Genomic DNA, 24332 nt, shown 5'->3' with positions numbered 1-24332 from the left:
CGTTTCCCTGACTGCAACTCTAAGGTCACTCCCACATACCATTATAGTAGCTGAAGTCTTTCTTCTGATAGTCTCTTGATCCCTTGTGAGGTTAAATGTTATGGTTGACACTGAGTGTCTAGTAGGCTGAATTATGACAGCGAGAACCTTGTGAGCTTAGTTAGTATAATGTGTGAAAAGGGGAGACCTTTCTTAGCAGCAACCCTAGGCAACAATAAAAAAGAAATGACTGGTAGAAGGGCGACTTTATTCTTCATTAAGACTCTTTTTCACTTGCTTTGTCAAGATAAGAAGGAATTGTATGATTTAAGGAAATTTTGAATAGAAATATATATAATATATTTATAATACATATTCAAAAGCCAGTTTGGTGTATTCTCCAATTTTTCTCTCTTCAAGAATATATTAATTTCTAGACATGTGACATCAGACTTTTTTTAATCAACAACTGTGCCTAAGCTTAATGCTTTTAACATAATCTGTTTATGTGGAGAAACATTTTAAAAAATCTTTTTTAAAATTATCTTTAGTTCTTTCCTTAACATAGAAATCTATGCCATCTATAACAAGATTATTTACAAACTCATTTAAACTTTCCATTACCCTATAATCCATCCTTAATCTACATACAGTAAAACAAGGAATGAGATGTTACATTTTGAAGGATTTCTGTGATAAATTCTTTGAGACTCTTTGAGGTCCAATCTTTCTATTCCTGTAGTACATTTTTTTTACTAAATGGAAGAAAATATAAATGAAAGCTGTTGATTTTGCTCTAGTTTCTCCAAAGTAATTAAATCCAAGCTACAAAATAAGACATCTTAAACTTAGGCTGACACTTGGAACACAAGCTTATGTCTTAAAAAAACATGAGTGGTGTTTGATTCCTTTTGGTGAGCAAAACAAGACAGCTGTAGTTTGGCACAATATTTCTCTGTGCCTCCTGCTTGCTGTGAGCAACAAATTCTAAGTATATCATGCAAATGTAGTATATCATACAGAGAAGAAGAAAACCAAGAAGGAGAATTTGTAGCTATTTTGTTAACTGCTGGTGTGTGTATGCTCCTCAAGTTACAGTTCTGCTTTCTAAATTTATTACTATATTTGTTTTGTTTTGTTTTGTTGGTTGTATGTTTAATAGAGTTATATTACTATTTTTCACTCCTTGTTTATTTAAATCCTGTGAATTATTATTTCAGTAAAATCACACTTGGAATATTGCATCCAGTTTTGGATGCCACAATATAAACAAGATGTTGAGACTCTAGAAAGTGCAGAAAAGAGCAATAAAGATGATTAGAGGGCTGGAGGCTAAAATATATGAACAATGCTACAGGAATTGGATATGTCTAGTCTAATGAAAGGAAGGACTTGAGGTGATGTGATAGCAGTACTCCGATATTTGAGGGGTTGCCATTAAGAAGAGGGATTAACCTATTCCCCAAGGCACCTGAAGGCAAGACACAAAGCAATGGATGAAAACTAACCAAGGAGAGAACCAAACTAGAAATAAGGAGAAATTTCCAGTCAGTAAGAACATTTAATTAGTAGAATGGCTCGCCTCAAGAAGTTATGGATACTCCATTACTGGAGATTTTAAAGAAGAGATTGGATAGCCATTTGTCCAGAATGGTATAGGATCTCCTGCTTGAGCAGAGGAGGTTGGACTAGAAGACCTCTAAGTTCCCTTCCAACTCTGTTATTCTGTTAAGTGTATGTAACTAGCATGATCCCTGACTTCAGTAGATTGTGAAGTAAATAATACTAAGGCTACAATATTTCCATTTATTCTTAAAATACATGATTCCTCTGATAAAAGCTGAGAGATTGAGCTTCATGGCCCTTACAGAAAAAGGTTCACTCACTTTGCTTTAGTACTTAGTTCTGTGGTGGCGAACCTATGGCATGCGTGCCACAGGTGGCACTCAGTCCGTCGCCCCAGTCCTAGGCCTTCAGCTGGGTTTTATAAAACCTTTTCGCTTTAGGCCTCCGCCGCCGTGTGCAAAAAAAAAATTGATTGCTTCAATCAAGCAATCAATTGCAACTTCTCGTGGGAAAAAAAAGATCTCGCAAAGTTGGAATTGATTGATTGAACTTTTTAGTCCCACCCAACCTGCTGTTACCACCGCAGCCACGCCCACCCAATGGGCCACGCTCAGCCAATGGGCCACACCCAGCCAATGGGCCATGCCCACCCGGCACCCGACGATACATAAGTAGGTTTTGGGTTGCAGTTTGGGCACTCGGTCTCTAAAAGGTTTGCCATCACTGACTTAGTTTATTGGTTTATTGGAAATATGGCCATCACCTTTTCAGGCTAATGTTGTCCATTGAAATTGACATAGATTGGGTAAAATGAAGATCTACAATACTTCTCAAGCACAAATTGTCCGATAACAGCCTTGGTATAAAATGATTTGATCCCTTCAAAGCCAATCCAAGACATAAGGAAGCAAACCTGAGTGAACAGCAAAGTCAACAGCTTGCCAATGAGAATTTAATTTGGCTAATCAGATCTATTAGGGTTAATTGAAAGCTAATTGACTGCTGAGCAAACCTTTTCCCCCTCCAATTTAGGAGAATGTGCTGCTTTGTTTCTGCATATTGGAAGGAGTGCTGCAAAATTATCAGTACCATACCAGATTATTTTTCCCTAACCTTTCCCTGCAAAACATTTTCTATGTTTTAAATGATAAGCTTGTTTTTGTAAACCTTCCTAATTATATGTGAACATTTTCAAGTAAATTAAATTATTAGCAGTTTTGTTGAAGCCTGATCTGAAAACTCGTTAATTATCAGAATGCACAATAGCATTCTAGGCCTATACTTTAGATCTAAATTAAATATCAGTAAGCCTATTTGAAAACGGTAATTCACATTGCATCTATAGATGAACTCTCTCTAGATTCTTCATTTAACATGATAGTGGGTTGTGTGTGTGTGCGCGCGCGTGTGTGTACGCATGCACACACTGTTTTGTTCACAGAAGATAGTAGACATGTTGTCCTATCTGGCAATCACGTGTATTGTAACAGAATAAGTATTAGCCCAGTCTGGATTTCTGATTTATAGCAATGTTAATTGGAGAACCGTTCTTTAAAGCATGATCTTTCATGAAGAAAAACAATTGAATGATCTGATGTTTCCATCTTCTTTGTGCAGCAATTCATTTTCTAAAAAATGCTAAAAGTACATCAAGTCACTTTGATAAATATAATCATTTACAATGAGGATGATCATTATCTGGATTAGGTATACCAGATTTTTCATGAGCTTTGTTTCCAATTCTTATTTTCTTGAGCATTTCAACACACTCATTTCTGAACGGTCTGCCTCTGGCAGCACCCAGATAGGATTAAATGAAAACTAATTTTCCATCTCTTAGGATATATTACATTAAATGTCAGTGACAGTTCTGAACAGACCCACCTTTTCTTCCCCATATTCGATTCACTTTTTATGAAACAATAAGAAAGAGGAACTGATGCTTGCCAAAATACATTTATTCCACAGGAGATGCTATGGCAAAACTTCAGGAAACCTCACAGGATAAAAGATGAGTCCTGCATTCACAAATTTTGTATTCTAACATTTCATTGTGAGTCAGATGTTCCCTTTGGGGGCACCTTTTGGGATCTGTTTCCATCAAAAGAGGAGTAAGAGAAGGGTGTATTCTTTACTCTTTAATTTGTGCATCAGTTCCATAAATCAGGCTCTCTTATCTTCTAAGTATCACTATCCAATATTAGCAGAGCAGGCAATTCCACTCTGGCTATATGAAGTAATAAATGTAGTACTATAATGTACTAGTACAATGGACACAGTGTAATTTTGTTGGTCTCCCAGGTGGGAATGAGAAAGGCATTGAAAGCATTGGCTTCGTTTTATCTAAAAGAACAACTAGCAATAATTTATATAAAAAAGCTAAAGTGCTGGTATTTGCATGACACAACACCAGGTTACATAAATGGCAAATTAATGGGACCTCAACAGAGCAGGTACATACTTATAAATATCCTGGGGTGCAGTTTCCAGGCTTTCTTATCTTAGAACACAGATTTTTCTTATCAGGCAAGTATAGCCCAATGTAGCTCCACCAGCTGTCTTAAGATTCTTTCATTCAAAGGGGGCATATTTTTATTCCTGCAGCTTGCAAGATTTTCCTTGTTAAAGTAATCTCGCAGCTTCTTTATAGTGTTCCAATTTGCATTTTTAAAAGTTTAATATCCTGAAACCTACCTAGTCCACGTTTATAAGAGCACACAGCTCCAAGATGCATCAAGAATGCTGTTTTATGGTTAGAGACAGGTTTGGTTTCTGCAAGTACCAGAGCCTGGTTTTATCACTTTAATTTCTGGTTGAAATTGATTTTTCTCCTGTGAGGTTTGTTTCTCCTGGTTTTTAGATAATGTTTTAAATCAACCTGGCTAATAAAGGCTAATGGCAAACTCCAGTCCTTAGGACTTTCTTTGGAAAGTCTCTGTCTATTAGGACTTGAAAATGCCAGGAGTCATCTTATACAACACATCTGGGATGTTGATTTTCAAATGAGTTTAAGTCTAATATCCTACAGTTTATGGATTCTTCTCAAATGGTCAAGTGATCTCTTATCATCTTACCTCTCTTCAATTTTGATTCTGAAATGTTTTTAGGCTTTCACCTTGGCCAAGGTGGATGTACCATCCTCTGCAGTTCTGAGGAGGTGGTATAAAAATATCCCTTTTTAGCAGTGTTTATGCCAGGGGTCTTCAAAATTAGCCCTTTTATGACTTGTGGACTTCAACTCCCAGAATTCCTCAGCCAGGCATGCTGGCTGAGGAATTCTGGGAGTTGAAGTCCACAAGTCATAAAAGGGCCCAAGTTTGAAGACCCCTGGTTTATGCCCATGGAGAAATGGCTCTGTGAAATCCCTACGTGATATGCTCCTTTGTTGCTCTCTAGGAATCTAGGAAGATACATATTTATCCCATTTTAAAAAACTACCCTGGTGGAGAGCAGAAGGCCTATTTGTCATTGTTTCTATCTGCCCAGGACTCTGATGTAACTTTCCAGATTGCTTGATTTTGTTTGTTGTATTCATCCTACTAAAGTTAAAATTTAGCAGAAATTTTGGAGATCACTGCTTTTTAAAAAAAACTACAGTCACAGCAATAATACATTTTATGTAGTTTTATTGCATTCTTAAATGTTTTATTAATATTTGCAAGTGTATATATTTTGTTGTTGCACTTTCTGGTCCAAAGGTTGTAATAAAGTTTTGATTTTATACTTATTTCAGTCTTTTCTAACATGGATCTTTCTGGGTATTTTAGTCTCTCAACAGTAGTAGCAAACCTAGCCAAAGATCAGGGAAGCAGATTTATAAACTGAAGTAGGGACTTGCTTCAACAAACAAACCTGTAGCTTTTGGGCACTCTGTATCCTGTCAAAGCTCTTTGCAAATTTAGTGATGTTTCTACTGCTTCTGAGGTTGTCATAAACAATGTCTTATGTTGGTGCCTTCATTTCAAAACAGGATCATTTTTAGAGAGATTGAGTTATAGTAGGACAGGGGTCTTCAAACTTGGCCCTTTTATGACTTGTGGACTTCAACTCCCAGAATTCCTCAGCCAGCGTGCCTGGCTGAGGAATTCTGGGAGTTGAAGTCCACAAGTCATAAAAGGGCCAAGTTTGAAGACCCCTGTAGTAGGACTTTCTGACACTGTCATTAGTAGCAAGCCAATCAGTTTAATGCTTCATTTAACCCTTTGCCTTAGATAGATTTTTAGGAATGGCAATATTTTCATTTCTTTGGGGTTCTTTTTCTTTTTCACTTTCACCTTCTTTAGAGTGGCCAACCATGAATCCCACATTTGCTGTCTCCTATACTAAGGGAATGTTACACTTTGGACTGGGTCCAGCCAACAGAATTGGAAGCCAACTCTTAAAGTATGTTCATAGCGCCCCCCCTCTTCCATCTTTTCCCCACAACAACCATGTAAAATTGGTTGGGCTGAGAAAGGGAGTGACTGGCCCAGAATCACCCCATGAATTAGCTGAGAGTGAATATAAACCTGAATCTTCCAAGGCTTAGTCAGCAGCACCTTGACTGCCACTGTACACCATGCTGGCTCTCCACAGTGAGAGAAGGGGTGTCAGGCTAAAGTATTCATGCACTGCTTCAAATGCAGCGAGACTATAAATGCAATTTTCTCTTTATCTGCATGTTTCACTGAAGGTCAATTATCTCTGGCATTGCATCTCATTGTGTCAGCCTGATTCCATTGCTGCTTCTGACTAGCTTGCCAATAGTTTTTTGGCTGGCCAACCACAGCCCTGACATGACTGAATTCTTCCAAAAACAGTAATGAAAGAGGTCCAGATTGCTATCCTATTATGTGCTAAGTCAATCCTCTTGGTTCACCAGAAGTCCCAGTGATCAAAAATGACAATGGTCATTTTGCTGCATCTTGCCCAAAGAATTCATGCTTTTTCCCCAAGATCTTGGATTTTTTTTTTTAATTGAATCTCAGAGTACATCAACTCATACTGGTTTGCCATCAAACTGAATCTCTAGTCTTAGACTGCATCAGTTTGTTCAAGAATTTTGACAGCTAATGAAAACCAGAGATGATTTGTTTTCCTTCAAAGAAACTTACAGAATACCTTTAACAAGATTTGTGGAGATTGCAAAGAGTTACAAGAATTTCAGCAATTGAATTGTTTTCCATTTAGGTCAATTATAACCCCATAGATATTAAGGCAAAGAATTTTGGTTTTTCTTTCTAATAGCTTTCCTATGATTTGGCAAGGTTGCAAGTCTCTTCACAGATAATGGGAAAGCTTGCAGTTAACTGTCCCAAAGGTGCTTTTTCAAAAGGCAACTGGACTTTTTTTGGTTTTTGCTTGAAGACATTTTGCTTCTCATCCAAGAACTTCCTCATAACTGAAGAAGCTTCTTGGATGAGAAGGGAAACATATTCAAGCAAAAACAAAGAAAGTCTAGTTGTCTCTTGAAAAAGCAACTTTGGGACAACCATGACCTGGTTGACTAAGAGTCTCCATAACCATTTACAACTGGCTGTTTACATCATAGTCTCCAGGACCTTCATTAGTCTGGAAAGTAGCACTTGCATCCATCTTCTTCCAATCTTGAATCTATAATTCAACGTGCTAAGGCCTAGTATGGTTTGTTCTGCTTTGCTACTAAGGTTCAACAACAAACCACATCACCAACTTGTTCAGGGTTGGACCAATCTTCATAGGGTTGCTTTGCTTTCCAGGGTGGTTACCCAGCTTGGAAACCCCTTGGAGTGCACCAAACATCTTCCAGGTTGTTTGGCTGTGTATGTATTGTAATATTTATTGTGCACTAAGCCATCCAACCTTCAAGAGCTTCAGACAGTGCTGGGAAGAAGTACAAAAAGAGTTTTCTGTCCAAAGAGCTTTGACAATGAGAATCATGTTGTTTCCACAGCATGATTTTTTTTATTGAAGCAAATCTAAGTCACCCACCTAGGAATGTTACTTACATCTCTGGGAAGTAATGAAAAATAATAATTAAAAAAAAACTCCTCTCTTAACTCGGCTTTCCTCCCCTTGTTGGACTCCCTGTGGACAAATAGGAGGAGGATATCCAAATATTCCTCAGCTGTGAATAGCATATTCTATAAATAGTTGTAGAAATGGAGTCCTTAAAAGGAAATGGAGCTAATTATATTTCGAGAATTGGCAGGTTGCTGTAAATTTAAAACTTCATTTCTAACTGTGCTAGAAATGAAGCACTGTTTCTGGGTAGCATCAGTTTCACGCATATTCATTCAGAATTTAGATTTGTCATGCTTTTATATTAATGGCCAATTTTTAAAAAATGCATAAAATTAAGTGTTTAAAATCTTGAATATACTGTTTCATTTAATATCTCTAAACTTTTACGATCCCCAATTTATTTATTTTTTATTTTTTTAGTGAAAGACAAGTTTTGAGAATTATCTGCTTTTTTATGAACCGGGAGTTCACAGCAACATGCAAAGAAGCATGACATCCAAAAACTAAATTGCATGTTAATGTTACAGATGTATAGTCTACATCAGCTAGCCTTGAAGATTTATCCAAATAAAATCTTCAAATGCTTTTTTTTATGTACTGAGGACTTAATTGGAAAAAAAATTATGCAGCTTAAATAGAAGTGAATTTGTTCAAGTAGAAAAAGAAATCCCAAATATATTCAAAAATATTTATCTATCATCTTATATCATCCTAGCATGAAACCTTTAGCTCCCATCTTGCTTGTTAGCTCCCTGAGCAGGAAGTAAGCATTTTTGCCATTTAATACCATTAATTCCAGGCTGGGGAACTAAATTGCTATGTATTTAAAAAGTAAATGAAATGTGATGGATATAGGATATGTTCTAAACAGATTAATAATAATAATAATAATAATAATAATAATAATAATAATAATAATAATAATAATAATAATAATAATAATTGGTACCAATAGTAATAGGCGCCTTGGGTGCAATCCCAAAACAACTGGAGCACCACTTGAACACCATTGGCATTGACAAATTCGCCATTAGTCAATTGCAAAAGGCGGCCTTACTAGGAACTGCTTCCATCCTGCGACGATATCTGTAATACCATCCAACATCCACATCTGCCAATCCCAGATCCTTGGTAAGGACTCAATAGGTAGACAAAATGCCAAATCCAGTCTGAACATCTGGCTGACTGTGCGATGATCAATAATAATAATAATAATAATAATAATAATAATAATAATAATAATAATAATAATAATAGTAGTAGTAGTAGTAGTAGTAGTAGTAGTAGTAGTAGTAGAGTTGGAAGGGACCTTGGAAGTCTTCTAGTCCAACCTCCTGCTTGCTTGCTTGCTTGCTTGCTTGCTTGCTTGCTTGCTTGCTTGCTTGCTTGCTTGATTATTTGCTATCAAATCAGTATTGACTCTTAACAGTTATATAGATAGACCTTCTCCAGAATGATCTGGAGTCAACACAGTCCTAGGCTGCATTAACTGTATTAAAAAGGATAGAATCAGGATAACGTGAAGTGTTAATATCACTTTACAATGCCTTAGTAAGACCACACTTGGAATATTTCATCCAGTTTTGGTTGCCACGATGTAAAAAAGATGCTGAGACTCTAGAAAGAGTACAGAGAAGAGCAATAAAGATGATTAGGGGACTGGAGGCTAAAACATATGAAGAACAGTTGCAGGAATTGGGTGTGTCTAATTTAATGAAAAGAATGACTAGGAGTGACATGATAGCAGGGTTCCAATATCTCAGGGGCTGCCACAAAGAAGAGAAGGTCAACCTATTCTCCAACACACCTGAAGGCAGGACAAGAAGCAATAGATGGAAACGAATCAAGGAGAGAAGCAATCTAGAACTAAGGAGAAATGTCCTGACAGAACAATTAAATAGTGGAACGATTTGCCTTCAGAAGTTTTGGGTGCTCCAGCATTGGAGGTTTTGAAGAAGAGATTGGACAGCCATTTGTCTGAAATGGTATAGGGTTTCTTGCTTGAGCAGGGAGTTGGACTAGAAGACCTCCAGAGTCCCTTCTAACTCTGTTATTCTGATCTTCCTTCCTTCCTTCCTTCCTTCCTTCCTTCCTTCCTTCCTTCCTTCCTTCCTTCCTTCCTTCCTTCCTTCCTTCCTTCCTTCCTTCCTTTCTTTCTTTCTTTCTTTCTTTCTTTCTTTCTTTCTTTCTCTTTGCCCTAATATGTTGCCTCTTTCAACTGTTGTGATGCTCCCATAAAGCAAAGCACTGTACCAACCTCACTCATATACTTCTGATGGATAGGGTGTGCTTTCTTCAAAATATCCATTGCCTCATTTTCTCCAGCAGTCACAATATAAGTGAATTCTACATAGACATATTCTATATAGAGGACTGAATATTTGGTTCTTTAAAAAAGACCTTTGTCATATTTTTTCTTGGTTATCTTTCATTTCTTCCAGACCATGACTGTGTCTATATGGTTCATTGTTTTAATAAACGAAAAATCCATTTCTTCAACCATAATTTGCAATATGCTGCAACCAAAGTTTACTATCTCTTTTGTGGGGAAAAAGATGCTAAAATATAACCTTGAGTGCAGTTCTCAAAGCATAACAAATATCTTTGCTTTATGAATTTTATTAAACATTAGTAGCTTGGGCTTAGATGTTTTTTTATTAAAGCTAAATTGAAAAAGGGAAATCTATTATGTTGCTTCCTACTTTATATAATGTTTGGATTATATAGTCTTCTGCAGCCTGTTGTGCTCTAATGGCCATAATGACTGGGAATTCTGCAGGAATGTCTGGTTGTGGAAGGCTGGTAATAGATAATTCTGAAGATTATCATGGACTCTAAATGCCTGGATTGAGTGTCTGCATGTATCTCTTCCTAAACAGCAAGCAGAAAGTCTGGTGAGCCTTTAATTATCTCTGATATCAAGAAGGGGAGTGTAGCACATAGGTGAGTGAATTACCTGTTTATTTGTTTGTTTGTTTTATTTCTGAATCCTAATAAACAATAGCAATGAATTTGTTCATAAGATCTGTAATATCTCTCTATGACTTCAACCATCTTTCATAGGTATACTGGATTGTAATATGACATTGAGCCCAATTAATACACATGAAGCTGGCACATACTTGTTCAGACTAATCCTATACCAAAATAGGCCTTGGAAATGTTCTTCCCTTTAGAAAGAAGTATCTCTTTTTCTACCTTCTTCTCAAGGTGTCTGGGAATTTCTTTTAAATTCATCTTTATAATATTCGAGTTTCCTTTGTTGCTGAAGATGCTCCAAGGTGACGGGGTGGATGTTTCAATTTCCCTTTGAATCATTCTAAAGCAGGGGTAGTCAACCTTGGCTCTTTTATCACTCGTGGACTTCAACTCCCAGAATTCCTGAGCCACCACAGCTGGCTCAGGAATTCTGGGAGTTGAAGTCCACGAGTCATAAAAGAGCCAAGGTTGACTACCCCTGTTCTAAAGCATTGTTTCAGTATTGCTGGATGAGGAATTCTGGGAGTTGAAGTCCAGCCATCTGAAAGTTGCTGGGATTGAGAAAGACTGGGTCTAAAGCCTTTTGGCTCCCAATCTGAAGCACCCTAAAAGAAAGGGTCCTGCTTTAAAGTCTTCCTTTGGAACCTCATCTGAAGCATGAAGAGGCAGCAGAAATCTGGAGAAATGTTTGTGCAACAGAAGACAATATAATTAAATACACCTCTTGACCTCTTTGTGGTTAAACTGAGCGCAAGGAGACTAAGAGAATTCTTCTGGGATTCTCGTTATTTTAAAACATTTTCTAAAGTAATTTTTTTCCATCGTATTGAAAGACAGCTACTTAAAAAAATATGAATTATTTTGTTTGCCCAACACTTATTTCATCATATCACCAACACTGTTAGCACTTGAGGAGAACAAATGTTAACACTATTTAGAATGTTTTCTAAAAGATTTGTTTTTTTTCTTTGTATGTAGGACTGGCACCTTGGAGCCCGGAGACAAGCTGTTAGCTATTGATAATATCCGACTTGACAATTGCTCAATGGAAGACGCAGTGCAGATTTTAAAACAGTGTGAAGAACTTGTCAAATTGAAGATCAGGAAGGATGAGGATAACTCTGGTACAAAAACTCTGAATTAATCTGTTGACAAAAAAAAAAGATCCTTTCGAAGACTAATGAGGTTGACAGATTGTGAATCAATATTGTTAATTAATATGCTTGCATATTCACACGCTTCCTATATACAAACAGGCCCCTTCAAAAAGATTCAGAGGGCTGCAAGTTTCTTTGTGATTGGCTGGAACGTCTTCTGAGCTTGGCCTTTCGATGGCTTCTATCATCGTTATTCAGCCTTTATTTGCCTTCATTCGTGATTATTCAGCCTCTTTGTTCCTTTTAACAGATGAGCAAGAAACCACTGGGGCTATCATCTACACAGTGGAATTGAAGAGATATGGTGGGCCCCTGGGAATCACTATTTCAGGCACGGAGGAACCTTTTGACCCCATTGTCATTTCAGGCTTGACAAAACGAGGACTGGCAGAAAGGTAAGTTGCAATTTGCAACCTTAGAGTCAGAGGCCTGAGGTGTCACTGCAGGCATTCAGCTTCCAAAGAAGGAATCTTAACAGATTAACAGAGTTGGAAGGGACCTTGGAGGTCTTCTAGTCCAGCCCCTTGCTCAAGCAGGAAAGCCCATACCATTCCAGACAAATGGCTGTCCAATCTCTTCTTAAAAACCTCCAGTGATGGAGCACCCATAACAGTTAACGCAAACCGTTAATTGTTCTAACTGTCAGAACATTTCTCCTTATTTCTAGGCTGGTTCGCTCCTGCTCACTTCCATTGAATGATCTGAAAAACAAGACCATCTGACAGAGTTTTTTTCTGAACATTCAGCTTCTTGGATAGCACAGGCATCATTACTTTATTGATAGTGTTATGGACATCAGTTAGTTTTATGTAAATATGTGTACCAGGGAAATTAATTTAATTTAATATTTGAAAGGTTCAGTTGCTTTATCTTTCTTGTTTGCTGCTTTTCCTCAAATAAATCTTGTATCCTGGCAGATTGGAAGACAAAACTGGAAGAAGAAAGAAAGAGAATGAAAAATGACCAGTGTCCAAAGATTTATTTAATACATGCTTTGCAATCCTAAACATAATTAAAAGTCAGATTAATATTCAAGCCCACATGAGAAACTTTACCAAAGAAAAAAAAATACCATTGTTGTTTTTTAACATTCGAAGATATTCCTCCTAAATTGGCTTGGATTACCTGTTATTTGTTCTGGTGCTCAGGATTAGACACATATAGTCTTATATAGGCATTCCTCAACATTGAACTCAGTGGAATTTAGACTTAAATCTATCTTTATAGCTTGGCAGTTGGAACATCAGCACTGCCATTCTAAAAACAAAGCAAAACCTTAAGAAATTACTTCCATACACCCACACATAATTGATTGATTGATTAGTCATGAACCATCAAAATCATTTTCAACTCCTAGAGACCACATAACTTTTTAGTGTGGCCACCTAAGTCACATCAATGTTTCAGATTTGCAAAATAACATAAGGCGGAAGGGGGGATTCAAAATATGAGGAAATGGATTGCTTTCTTTTGGGGGGGAGGGGTGATGGTAATATTGCAGATCTTAGTTTACAATATAATGTTAAGATTATTGTAAGGATAACATTACAATGGTCCAGCTGTTAGACTGCTTTACTAGCTGGCCTGTCTAGAGGTGATTTATCTAGATGCCATCAAGAGTCCCTCCTCTGTGAGCAGTTGAAAAATGTGATGACAGACAGACAGACATAGGAAAGATACACTAGAGCAACAGTCCCCAACCTTTCCAGCTCTGTAGACCATGAGTGGTGGGAATAGGGGGGAAGAAAGGAGATGGTTTCATGCATTCGTGCTGTCCACTTGCACAAATGGAGTTTCATGTGCTCACACACTTGCCTACTTGTGCCGTCCAATTCCCAATGGACCGATACTGGGCCATGGACCGGGGGTTGGGGACCCCTGTAGTAGAGGATGTCCCTTGGACACAGATCTGCCATTTTTTTCCTATGATATATCCTCAGCATACCTATATTCTCAGTAAAACTGAAGCTGGGTTAGGGGGACATATTCCAAAGCACTTCTCTGTAGAGTTCTTTGCCTCATTTCTATAGGTGCTGGCCAGGCCAGACTTCCACAATTGCTAACAGAAATGAGATAAGAAACTGGTCGGTAGAAAAATATAAAATATTTCCCTTAACACAGCAAGTAATTTTGTCCTGAAATTCAGTTGAGGGGCTTAGTCAGAATTCCTAGGATGCTACAAAGCTAATAAATGTTGATAATTGTTCATGGTTTATAAAGGCTGAATCTCTACCTTGCCTTTTTGAATTTGTTAAGGATCTGATGATTCCAAACTTAATTCTTGAGAGGCTTCTGTTATCTTTCTGAGCCAACAGTGCCATCTTCTGGTAGACCATTAACAATGCAGTTATTGCAATATTCCCACTCCACCTATGGTATTTATGTCATCCTGTAGCCAGGATTTCTTTGGCATTGGAGCCAAGAAAGTAAGTTAAGATTTAAGAAGAATTAAGAATTCTTTATTGACCAAGTGTGTTTGGGCACACAAGGAATTTGTCTCTGGTGCATAAGCTTGGTGCATTACTCTGGTGCATTACTTGCACCAGAGTAAGCTTGGTGCATAAGCTCTGGTGCATTACTTGTACATACAAGTAATAGTGATAGATTATGATTATAGACAACATAAAAATACATTCTTCATAAATCATAAAATACAATCCTTCATAAATCATAAGATGCAACATTTAGTGATAGTCATAGGATACTAGCTAAGCAACAATATAAATCATACTAGGATATTAAATAAAACAATATAAATTGTAAGTTACAAGCAACAAATTATAGTCATAAGAAGATAAGGAGGTAGGTAATAGGAAAGATGAGGAGAATAATAGTAATACAGCTTTACTAAGTAGTTTGACGGTGTTATAGGAATTAGTTGTTAAGCAGAGTGATGGCGTGGGGGGAAAAACTAAACTTATGTCTAATTGTTCTGTTGCACAATGCCCTATAGCGTCGTCTTGATGGAAGAAGATGGCATCCAAATTTTAATTTCCCTTCAAAGTCTTATGATTAATTGAGCTTTTCACTTCAAGTTCACCACCTAGTAAGGGTAAAATAAAAGTGTGTTTTTGATTACACACTGCTCTATTGAATAGCTTTGTTTTGCTATTTGATTGAGCCACAGTGACCTCTATTGGTTAGTTATGAAATTAATATGCAGTACTGTATGGTACTAACTCCCCTCTCCCCCCCAAAACCCATTCCAAACCTTTTAACTGTTGGAATATAATACGAAATTGTCCACAGATGGTATTTGGAATATTAATTGCGTGTCAGGGCACAAAGCTTTCGTTTTCTGTAGCAGAAAACAAATGGTGTACTTTTGTTTGTACATGCTTTCAATAAAAATCATTAGCCATAAAAGACAATGCAGGAGGAAATACTTAAGCCAATAAAGCAATTTTATTACAGTCTTAGACCAGCATATATACCTAAATTCCTGTGTGTTTCATAAATATAGGAGGAAAGATCCTAGGGGGGGCGGAATTGATGCAATATACCTAAGCAACCACTGTTATTTAACTATTCTTTTTCCATTTCTGACTGAGAACACATCTAAAGGCAAATGGAAGGGAACATTTTTTTCTCTTGCTGCTATCCAGTAAAAGCTGTCCAGAAGTGAGTGGAATCTATATTGTAAGAGTTAGTTACTGTCAAACCTATTCCATAGATAAGTGTTTCTCAACCTGAACAATTTTAAGAGGGGTGGACTTCAACTCCCACCCCTCTTAAAATTGCTCAGGTCGAGAAACACTGCCAAATTAAAAAACTGACTCCAGAAGGAAACTAGAACAATACTTTATTGATAAAAGTTATCATAATAGACATTTACAAGCCTGCCTGTGTTTTTCCTTCCCTTCTCTAATATCACAGGAATCAGTGGGAGACAGAATGAGTCCCTTTGAGTATTGTTTTGCCTCTCTGGACTCAACACATGCTTCTGCACCTGTTGTTGTCTTAATGGCTTCTGGATAGCTTCTCCAAGGTCACCATCAGGCCCAGTAGAAAATGAAATCCACATACAATCATAATTGTACTTTATTGAGTTTAGCTATAATAAAAGAATTCTGCAAGTCTGATTGTGATATACGTCTTCCCCTTATACTCCAGTGAAATAGGGTGATGATTTCCCGAGTCATTTCTGAATATGATCTGAATGTTCCAAACATCATATGGGTCCCTTTTTCCACTCCCATCTTCAATTGCCTAGGCAATGGATCTTGCATATCTCCATCAAGGCAATCTTCCTTACCCTCTACAGCAGGAGTCTTCAGACTTGGCCCTTTTATGACTTGTGGACTTCAACTCCCAGAATTCCTCAGCCAGCATGCCTGGCTGAGGAATTCTGGGAGTTGAGGTCCACAAGTCATAAAAGAGCCAAGTTTGAAGACCCCTGCTCTACAGTCACAGTAGCCTTTACCCCCATCCCAAGTATCCTAAAACTCAATTTGCAGCCATTTTAAAAATAAAAAATGGCCGAACCATTATGAGATCTTGACATTTCATCCAATTCTACATTCTTCTTAAGATATGCCCCACCTCCAAAAAATCTTCAGGTTAAGATCACTTGTAATAGGATTTTGACTAATTTCATTTATGATATCAAATGATTGGGTCATTCCTTGGTTATTGTTTTATTAATGTGAATTGTAAGAATATGTACACAATAGAATTTCTCTTCCCAATATAAATCACAGAATTGATGAATGATGGAAATCTATACATAGTTATGGATTTTTTTTTCATATTTTTCTTCGGATGTCCGTAGTATTCTCTGTCTTATAATTCATGGTAGATGGATGGATTTTTAAATGAAATTGCTGCCATGCATCACAGCTGAAGTTTCCTTTACTTTTTCCTTAGAACTGGAGCCATCCACATAGGAGATCGGATATTAGCTATCAATAATGTCAGCCTTAAAGGGAAGCCCCTGAGCGAAGCCATTCATCTGCTCCAAATGGCTGGAGAGACAGTAACACTAAAAATCAAAAAGCAAACCGAAAGTAAGCTTTTAATTTATTTAATTAATTAATTTAAATGAATATTGCTCTGAATTACAGGTACTCCTTGACTTATAACACTTTGTTTAGTGACCATTCAAAGTTAACAACATCGCTGAAAAAACTGACTTATGATTCACTTAACCGTGTTACTAATTTAACAAGTGCAGTGATTCACTTAACAACTGTGACAAGAGAGGTCGTAAAATGGGGAAAAAACTCACTTAACAAATGTTTCACTTAGGAACAGACATTTCGGGCTCAATTGTGGTCATACGTCAAGGACTACCTATATGCCTGTCTCATAAGGATGCAGAGAAAAGTTTAGAAAGAGGCCTTTTTTTCTCTGAATTTCACACTTTACACTGTCTCTGAACTCTACACTCCCTTTAAAAGAAAGTGCAATGCAATGTTTTCCTCTCACACAAGTTTTCTTATCTTAAATTTATTTAGTTATTCAATTTCTATAGCCGCCCATCTCAGCCAAGTTATTCTAATGTTCTTTAGAAGAGACATAATGTCATTCAGTGTATTTTGTAACCGTAAAGAAAATGCATATTTTTTTTGTTTTGATGAGTGGTAAAAGACAATTCAGATCAATGAGATAACATTGGTGGAACTTTGCAAAATGCATGTTCAATGGCTCAATGCACTACATCTTTTGTTTGAATAGTATTAAAACTGCTGTTCCTTATTGAAGCCTTTAAGAGGGCCACTTATTTAAAAGAAAAAGCAGCTCCTTGAAAGATTTATTTAAAACAAGGAGGGGGGGATGCACAGCGCAGCAGTGATCCACTGATTGAGGTCATCATTATACAGTTGCTTCAGATTCTCATTTTAAGAAGCCGACTAAGTGCTAAGCTATATCATTTGCATATAGTGTGCATGTATGCATTTCAATTCTAATGTAAAAAGCCAAAGAAATTGGGTTTTTTTCTTTTGGTATAACATTTTCCTCTCTTCTTCAAAACCTAGCAAGCACCCCTATTTTGATCCAGCATTATATTACCAAAAAAGTTTCTGAGTTGTAGAAAAAGTCAGGAACAGGCCTCCTTCCCTGTCAGATCTGATGCTCAAATATCACATGTCAAATTCTGTAGAGAGTATCTTTTTTCTGACTTCATAATGCCCCAGTAGTTGGCAAGCGGTTCGCCATTGCATCCTTTCTAGTGCTGAGAGAAAACCCAAGGTCACCCAGCTAGCTTTGTGCCTAAGGCATGACTAGAACTTACAATTTCCTGGTCTCTAGCCTGATACCTTAATGGCTACACCAAACTGGGGCGTGCATGTTCTCTCTCTCTCCCTCCCTTACAGTTTTTATAAAAGAGATTTTTTTAAAACAACAACAATACAAATTTCAGAAAAGAAATAAAGTAAAATAGTGAATAGATAAGGAAGGAATAGAGAAAGGAAAAAAAGTAGAAAAGAAAAGAAACATTTATTTAAAACATGGCTTCTAGTCTTCATATCTGCTCCTAATAGGCAGCCGATCTAGAACCCTGTATCTCCAGAGCATTGGTGAACAGCCCTCCAGAACCCCATTTGCAGCCATGAAATGAACAAGGCCAACACAAAGTCTTGCTGAAGTTTACAGAATTCCATTTCACCTCTTAAAAACTCTCAGACAGCACCTCTTTAAAATCAGGTGTTCTCAAGCAACTTCAGAAGTATCCCAAATTGGAATTTTCAGTGCCATTTCAGTAGAGTTACCGTAAGCAACTTCATCCATCCTCATAACAAATTTATACTTGTCTTTTTGCTTGGAAATGGTTCTAAGGTAAAAACAAATTGTCCAGATGATGTTAATTTAAATGTTCAGAAATACCATCATCAAATGCAAAAATTGTTTACCTAGAAATAAGTAGACAGACAGACAGACAGACAGACAGACAGACAGACAAACAAATAATAATAATAATAATAATAATAATAATAATAATAATAATAATAATAATAATAATAATAATAATAATAATAATAATAATAATAATAATAATAACAACAACAACAACAACAACAATAAAAAAAAGTTGGAAGGGACCGTGGAGGTCATCTAGTCCAACCCCCTGCTCAGGCAGGAAACCCTACACCATTTCGGATAAATGGCTGTCCAGTTTCTTCTTAAAAACTTCCAGTGTTGGAGCATTCACCGCTTCTGGAGGCAGGTTGTTCCACTGGTTAATTGTTCTAACTGTCAGGAAGTTTCTCCTTAGTTCTAGATTGCTTCTCTCTTTGATTAGTTTCCATCCGTTGCTTCTTGTCCTGCCTTCAGGCGCTTTGGAAATCTTTATTGTCATTTTTTTACTGTGGGCACAATAGCACACATTAAAAATGAAATTTAGTTGCTTGCTCTCAAAGTGTACACATACATAACACACATTTAAACATAACTATATACAACGTATGTATAGACCTATACCCTTACATATAAGTAACATATATATTAATCACTGTCGATCTTGAATACATAACGGAAGGAGGAAGCTTTAGAGTTCACAAGGTTAATACTGTGTGGAACAAAACTGTGACTGAATCTGGATGTTCTGCTTCGGATACCACGAAGCTTCCTCCCAGAAAGTAACAAGGAAAACAAGTTTCTAGTTGATTTCTCTCAAACTTAATTATAAAAATGTACTTACAGTCATATTGGCAGCAGACATCTGCATTTTTAAAAACCTCTAAAGTGCTGTTTGTGCATTTCTTATCAATTATGGCACACAGGTTGAGGCCAAAAAGTTAAGAAAAAAGGAAAAGCTCCTTGATCTTACTGCAACCCTGTTTCATCTGTGAGACGCGACATTAGGCCCACATCCTGTGAAGCTTATGCACATTAGTCCGTTGTCATAATAGTATACAATGTACAAGACACCAAACCACTTGTGGAATATCACTAACTCATGTGCCTCCACGTGCATCTTTCTTTGGATTCCAGGGACTTTTCCTCAAAAATCTGGGAATATGAATGAGGTTAGTGACCTTGAGGATGATCTGGCTGACTCCCAGAAAACTAGCAAGCTCTCCGAGGTGTATTCCACCACAATCCCTAGTGTGGACAGTGCTATGGAATCCTGGGACGGTTCGGGTATTGACACAGGCTATGGAAGCCAAGGTAAGTTGACTTTCCTGTTCCTTTGTGTGAATATGTAAGTCAGTGCACACCTTTTATTGTAGTTCATTTCTTATATTTGTATCCTACAACTATGTTATGGATTTTTGAGGGTCTTTCAAAAAAACCCAATGTGTCTGTAGGACTAGACCAGGGGTAGGCAACCTTGGCTCTTTTATGACTCGTGGACTTCAACTCCCAGAATTCCTGAGCCATAGCTGGCTCAGGAATTCTGGGAGTTGAAGTCCTCGAGTCATAAAAGAGCCAAGGTTGCCTACCCCTGAACTAGACTGACTATATCCCTGCTGTAATTACCATTGACACTGTTATGATGTGGGTCTCTTAAAACCTTAAAAGAAAGGTTATCAAAATACCATACAAACATCAGATGCCTGTATTTCTAACCGATTGTGACCATTTGCCCCAGTAATGTTGGAAAGAAGTATATTAAGCTTATAGAGTTTATACAAGAGTAACAGCTTGTGCTGGCCTCACACAAAATTGCACGTGCAGCAGTGTACACTCTCTTCTATGGCCTTGGCCAATGGGATATATTTCAATAAGTTGCTCAACAAAAGATAATATTTACTTCACAAATGTACAAGTAGAACATTCACTAAAATGCCTTCAAAGGTTAGTCTTCTGTACCTGGCCCTCTCCAACTTCATTGGGCTACAATTTTCATAGTTTCCAGATAGCATGACAATGTGATGGTAAATGGGAATGATGGAGGATGGGAGAATGATGAAAACAAGAGACATGTGTTATACATACATAAACATATATTAATACTAGGCATGATGAATACATGACACAATGCATTCTACATTTGGCATGTTCTTTTTTTCTGGGGTTTTTTTTTACAAGAAGATAAGAAATGTTCTCTTTCTCTTTTTTTTTCTATTTGACCAGGTCAGAATAATTTTAGGATATAGAATTCTTTGTTGACTATCGGAATTGGGGATTTAGTGATAAGCTTGAAAATCACAATATTAAATTCAATCTGGACTTATTATTTCATTTTTCAAATTTCTTTTCATTTCATTTTTCATTTTCATTTTATTAAATTTATACCCCACCCTTCTCCCGGAGGACTCAGGGCGGCTTACAGCCAGTTTAAAAACAATAATACAATACCATACAAAATTTAAAAATGATTAAAAATAAATATTTGAATAGGCCGCTTCTACTAAAATTTTGTTAAAACCAATTAAAATACCCCTAGGCCAGTCCTGCCCGCTGAAATAACCAAGTCTTGAGGGCGCGGCGGAAGGAGGGGAGATCCGGAATCACCCGGATCTCTGGGGGCAGCTCGTTCCAGAGGGTGGGTGCTCCGACAGAGAAGGCTCTCCCCCTGGGTGTCGCCAGCCGACACTGTCTGGTTGACGGCACCCTGAGGAGGGCCTCTCTGTGGGAGCGTATCTTCCGGTGGGAGGTAATCTTGTCTCTTGTTTTCATGGATGTTATGATTGATTCTACAAAGATATACACTTTGTATATGGAATGAACAATTGTTTTGGCAGTCTCCCTATCTCCAGTCATTTCAAGCCATTGAAATGCTAAAGAAAACTGATCAAGGTGATGTGGTTAGGACATGGGATATAATGGGATATAATGATCCCAAACTGAAGGTTAAAAGTTCATTCCCAGCCATAGAAACCCACTAGGGTCTTCACTATCTTTCAGCTCCTACTTCACAGAATTATTTTTTGGGAAATACTGTTGGAAAAGAATATGAGGCATATTTTGTGGTTTTGAAATCCTGCCGAAAATGAACAAAGGAGTGACTGAAGTAATTGCATAAAAGAGCAGAGCTTTGATTGCATAGTTATGGTGACCATCTTGACTTTTTTAAAATTTCCTTTCCACAGACCCCTCTGTCAACAACTTTCTAACATTCACTAACAGCCTTAAACATTCTCATCTTGCATCGTTCTGTTTTTGTACTCCCTCTACTTTCCTTCCCTGTTTTTTCATTATCGTCTTGAGTCTCTGGTCTCCCATTCATCCAAATCTACACATTTTCCCCCCCGGTTTTGCATTCCAATCTTGAGAAAGTTTCTTTGAAACCTTTCCGGTAGTAATAAATCCATTCTTTAGCAATGATGAATACTTAAATAAATCAGTTCACTTAAGTTTTGAACTTGATGACCTCCAAGGTCCCTTCCAATTTTTATTATTATTATTATTATTATTATTATTATTATTATTATTATTATTATTATTATTATTATTATTATTATTATTATTATTATTATTATTATTATTATTATTATTATTATTATTATTATTATTATATAGGAAATTGTCTGCTTGACTAGCTAGTTATTTCATCCTCTCCCACCCTCCCATCACTTTCTGATCCTTTAGAACAATCTTGGAGAAATTATTGAACCGAGGGACGGACATTATTTTAAAATGGGCATTAATGCTTCCTTCTTTCACTTATTTTCTTGACACTGGGTGACTATCATATGAACTCAGAAAAAGGCACAGCTTTTTTAAGGCAGGCATGATGTAGACCACTCCCCCACCCACCCACAGTCTCAACTAGTATGGCTAGTGGCAAAAGGGTCAGATTCCCATCCCGTTATTGAAAGCTTTTAAGGCAGGGGTCCTCAACCTTGGCAACTTTAAGACTTGTGGACTTCAACTCCCAGAATTCCTCAGCCAGCCTGGCTGAGGAATTCTGGGAGTTGAAGTCCACAAGTCTTAAAGTTGCCAAGGTTGAGGACCCCTGTTTTAAGGCAATATAAGATTACAACAAAGTGAACAATAGTAATTGACACAGGAAGTCCGTTGATTAGCAGAGCAGGATTTTAATCACTTTGAGATTATTAATATTATTACTAGTAGACTCTTCCTCTAGATGCTTCGCTGGAGAAAGTCCAGTGTGACTTGGCTGTAACATTTCTTCACTTTCACAGCTATCCAGCATATCTAACATTTCTTTAAGAGACAAGAGGAGCTTTTTGTACTGTCCAGATCAATCCCACACTTCATTCCCAGTTTTGCTGACAAGAAGCGGTTCCATGAATGAAAACACACCAATGGACTTCTCATCCAGTATAATTTTCTCAGCAACAGCAACCAAATAATCTCCTTCCTCTTCTTGTTGTCTTCCCCGCTTCCCCAATTCCAGTAGGTACCTACTTGCCTCAGGCTATGGGCATTGCGCTTCATCCCCATGAATGGAGATCCAGCAGGCAGCAAAGCAGCAGCCCTCCTGGAGACTCCAGGAAGAGCTACCCTTTTACACAGGGCAGTTTCAATGACGAAGACTGGGAAAAGCCGAGCAGGTATGTCCGGCTCTTTTGGGGAAGGACAGGGGAAAAATGAATGTATATTTCTATCAATTGCAAGAAGAATCAAACGTTCCGGCATGCTTGTTTTAAGTGTAATTTAAATGATTCATTGCAGTGGAATAGGCTTTTAAACGAGCCTCTTCTTTTTCCAAGCTCCAATCTCCATTGCCAGCACAAATGATTATTAAAGCATTTAAAAACAGCGGCTTCGCTGACTTAAACGTTGATAGGAAACATCAATGAAACGTCGTGATGTGTACATGGCAACTGTGCAGGAGGATGAAACGTCCTTGTCTTAATCAAACATTCATCATATTTATGCTTTCACACAATTCCCATGCATTTCAGGGTGCAGAGTTTCAGAAATGCATGAATTAAGTGAGAAGGAATTAACAATTCAGAATCCAGTAATTCTCATGAAAGGATGGAAATTTGCTTCCAAGGGAATGACTGCATTCTACTTTCAAGAACCTCCATATACTATACATGCCCTGGAAGACATATGCTGTTAGGGGCACCAACAGATTTTTATTAATACATTTGCATACCAACTGGATTGGCTTTTTTCAAATATACAATGCTGTGCAAAGTCATTTCCCCCCCCCAAAGGTGACGTCTAATGATCCCCGTGGGTAAAGCAGTTCAACGATTACTATAAGAAGCTGAATAATGCCTCCCAAATAGGACCTCTATTGTTCATGCCGATCAGAATTTCATTACATTCTTACATTTGTGGATTTCTATCAGTTTGAATGGTTCTACCTCCACAATATGATAATCAGCAGTACAGCGAATTTATCTTTAAAGTGTTTATTTATTTATTTATTTTATTTATTTAATTTAATTTATATGCCGCCCTTCTCCCAGCGGGACTCAGGGCGGCGCACAACATATTTAAAACCAAAACATATATACAATCCCCCCCTATAAAACCGAATTAAACCAAATTTTAAAGTTGTGTCTTCCAAATTCCTAAAAATAAACCCAGTATAAAATCTTCCCTAGGTCAGGTCCGCTTGCTGAAAGAGCCATGTCTTGAGGGCGCGACGGAAGGTTAGGAGATCCGGAATCATCCGAATCTCGGGGGGTAGTTCATTCCAGAGGGTAGGGGCACCCACAGAGAAGGCCCTCCCCCTGGGGGTCGCCAGCCGACATTGCTTGGCCGACGGCACCCTGAGGAGACCCACTCTGTGGGAGCGTACCGGTCTGTGGGAGGGAATCTGCGGCAGAAGGCGGTCTCGGAGGTAACCGGGTC

At 37.6% G+C, this 24332-nt stretch overlaps 1 protein-coding gene across 1 annotated transcript in view; it reads left to right on the top strand.

Annotated features, from left to right (window-relative positions):
• LOC107292489 (glutamate receptor-interacting protein 2-like) overlaps positions 1-24332 on the top strand; it is a 108192-nt gene that overhangs the window by 66733 nt on the left and 17127 nt on the right. The window contains exons 15-20 of the mRNA XM_029285156.1: positions 10407-10470; positions 11485-11630; positions 11914-12058; positions 16530-16669; positions 19599-19775; positions 22915-23071. Of these exons, the coding sequence (XP_029140989.1) occupies positions 10407-10470; positions 11485-11630; positions 11914-12058; positions 16530-16669; positions 19599-19775; positions 22915-23071 (829 nt within the window). The remainder of the gene's footprint in view (positions 1-10406; positions 10471-11484; positions 11631-11913; positions 12059-16529; positions 16670-19598; positions 19776-22914; positions 23072-24332) is intronic.

The sequence above is a fragment of the Protobothrops mucrosquamatus genome, unplaced genomic scaffold (assembly GCF_001527695.2).
Source record: "Protobothrops mucrosquamatus isolate PMUCROS unplaced genomic scaffold, P.Mucros_1.0 scaffold1358, whole genome shotgun sequence".
Classification (NCBI taxonomy): domain Eukaryota; kingdom Metazoa; phylum Chordata; class Lepidosauria; order Squamata; family Viperidae; genus Protobothrops; species Protobothrops mucrosquamatus.
The sequence above is the reverse complement of the archived record's forward strand: the minus strand, read 5'-3'. Positions and strand labels throughout refer to the sequence as shown.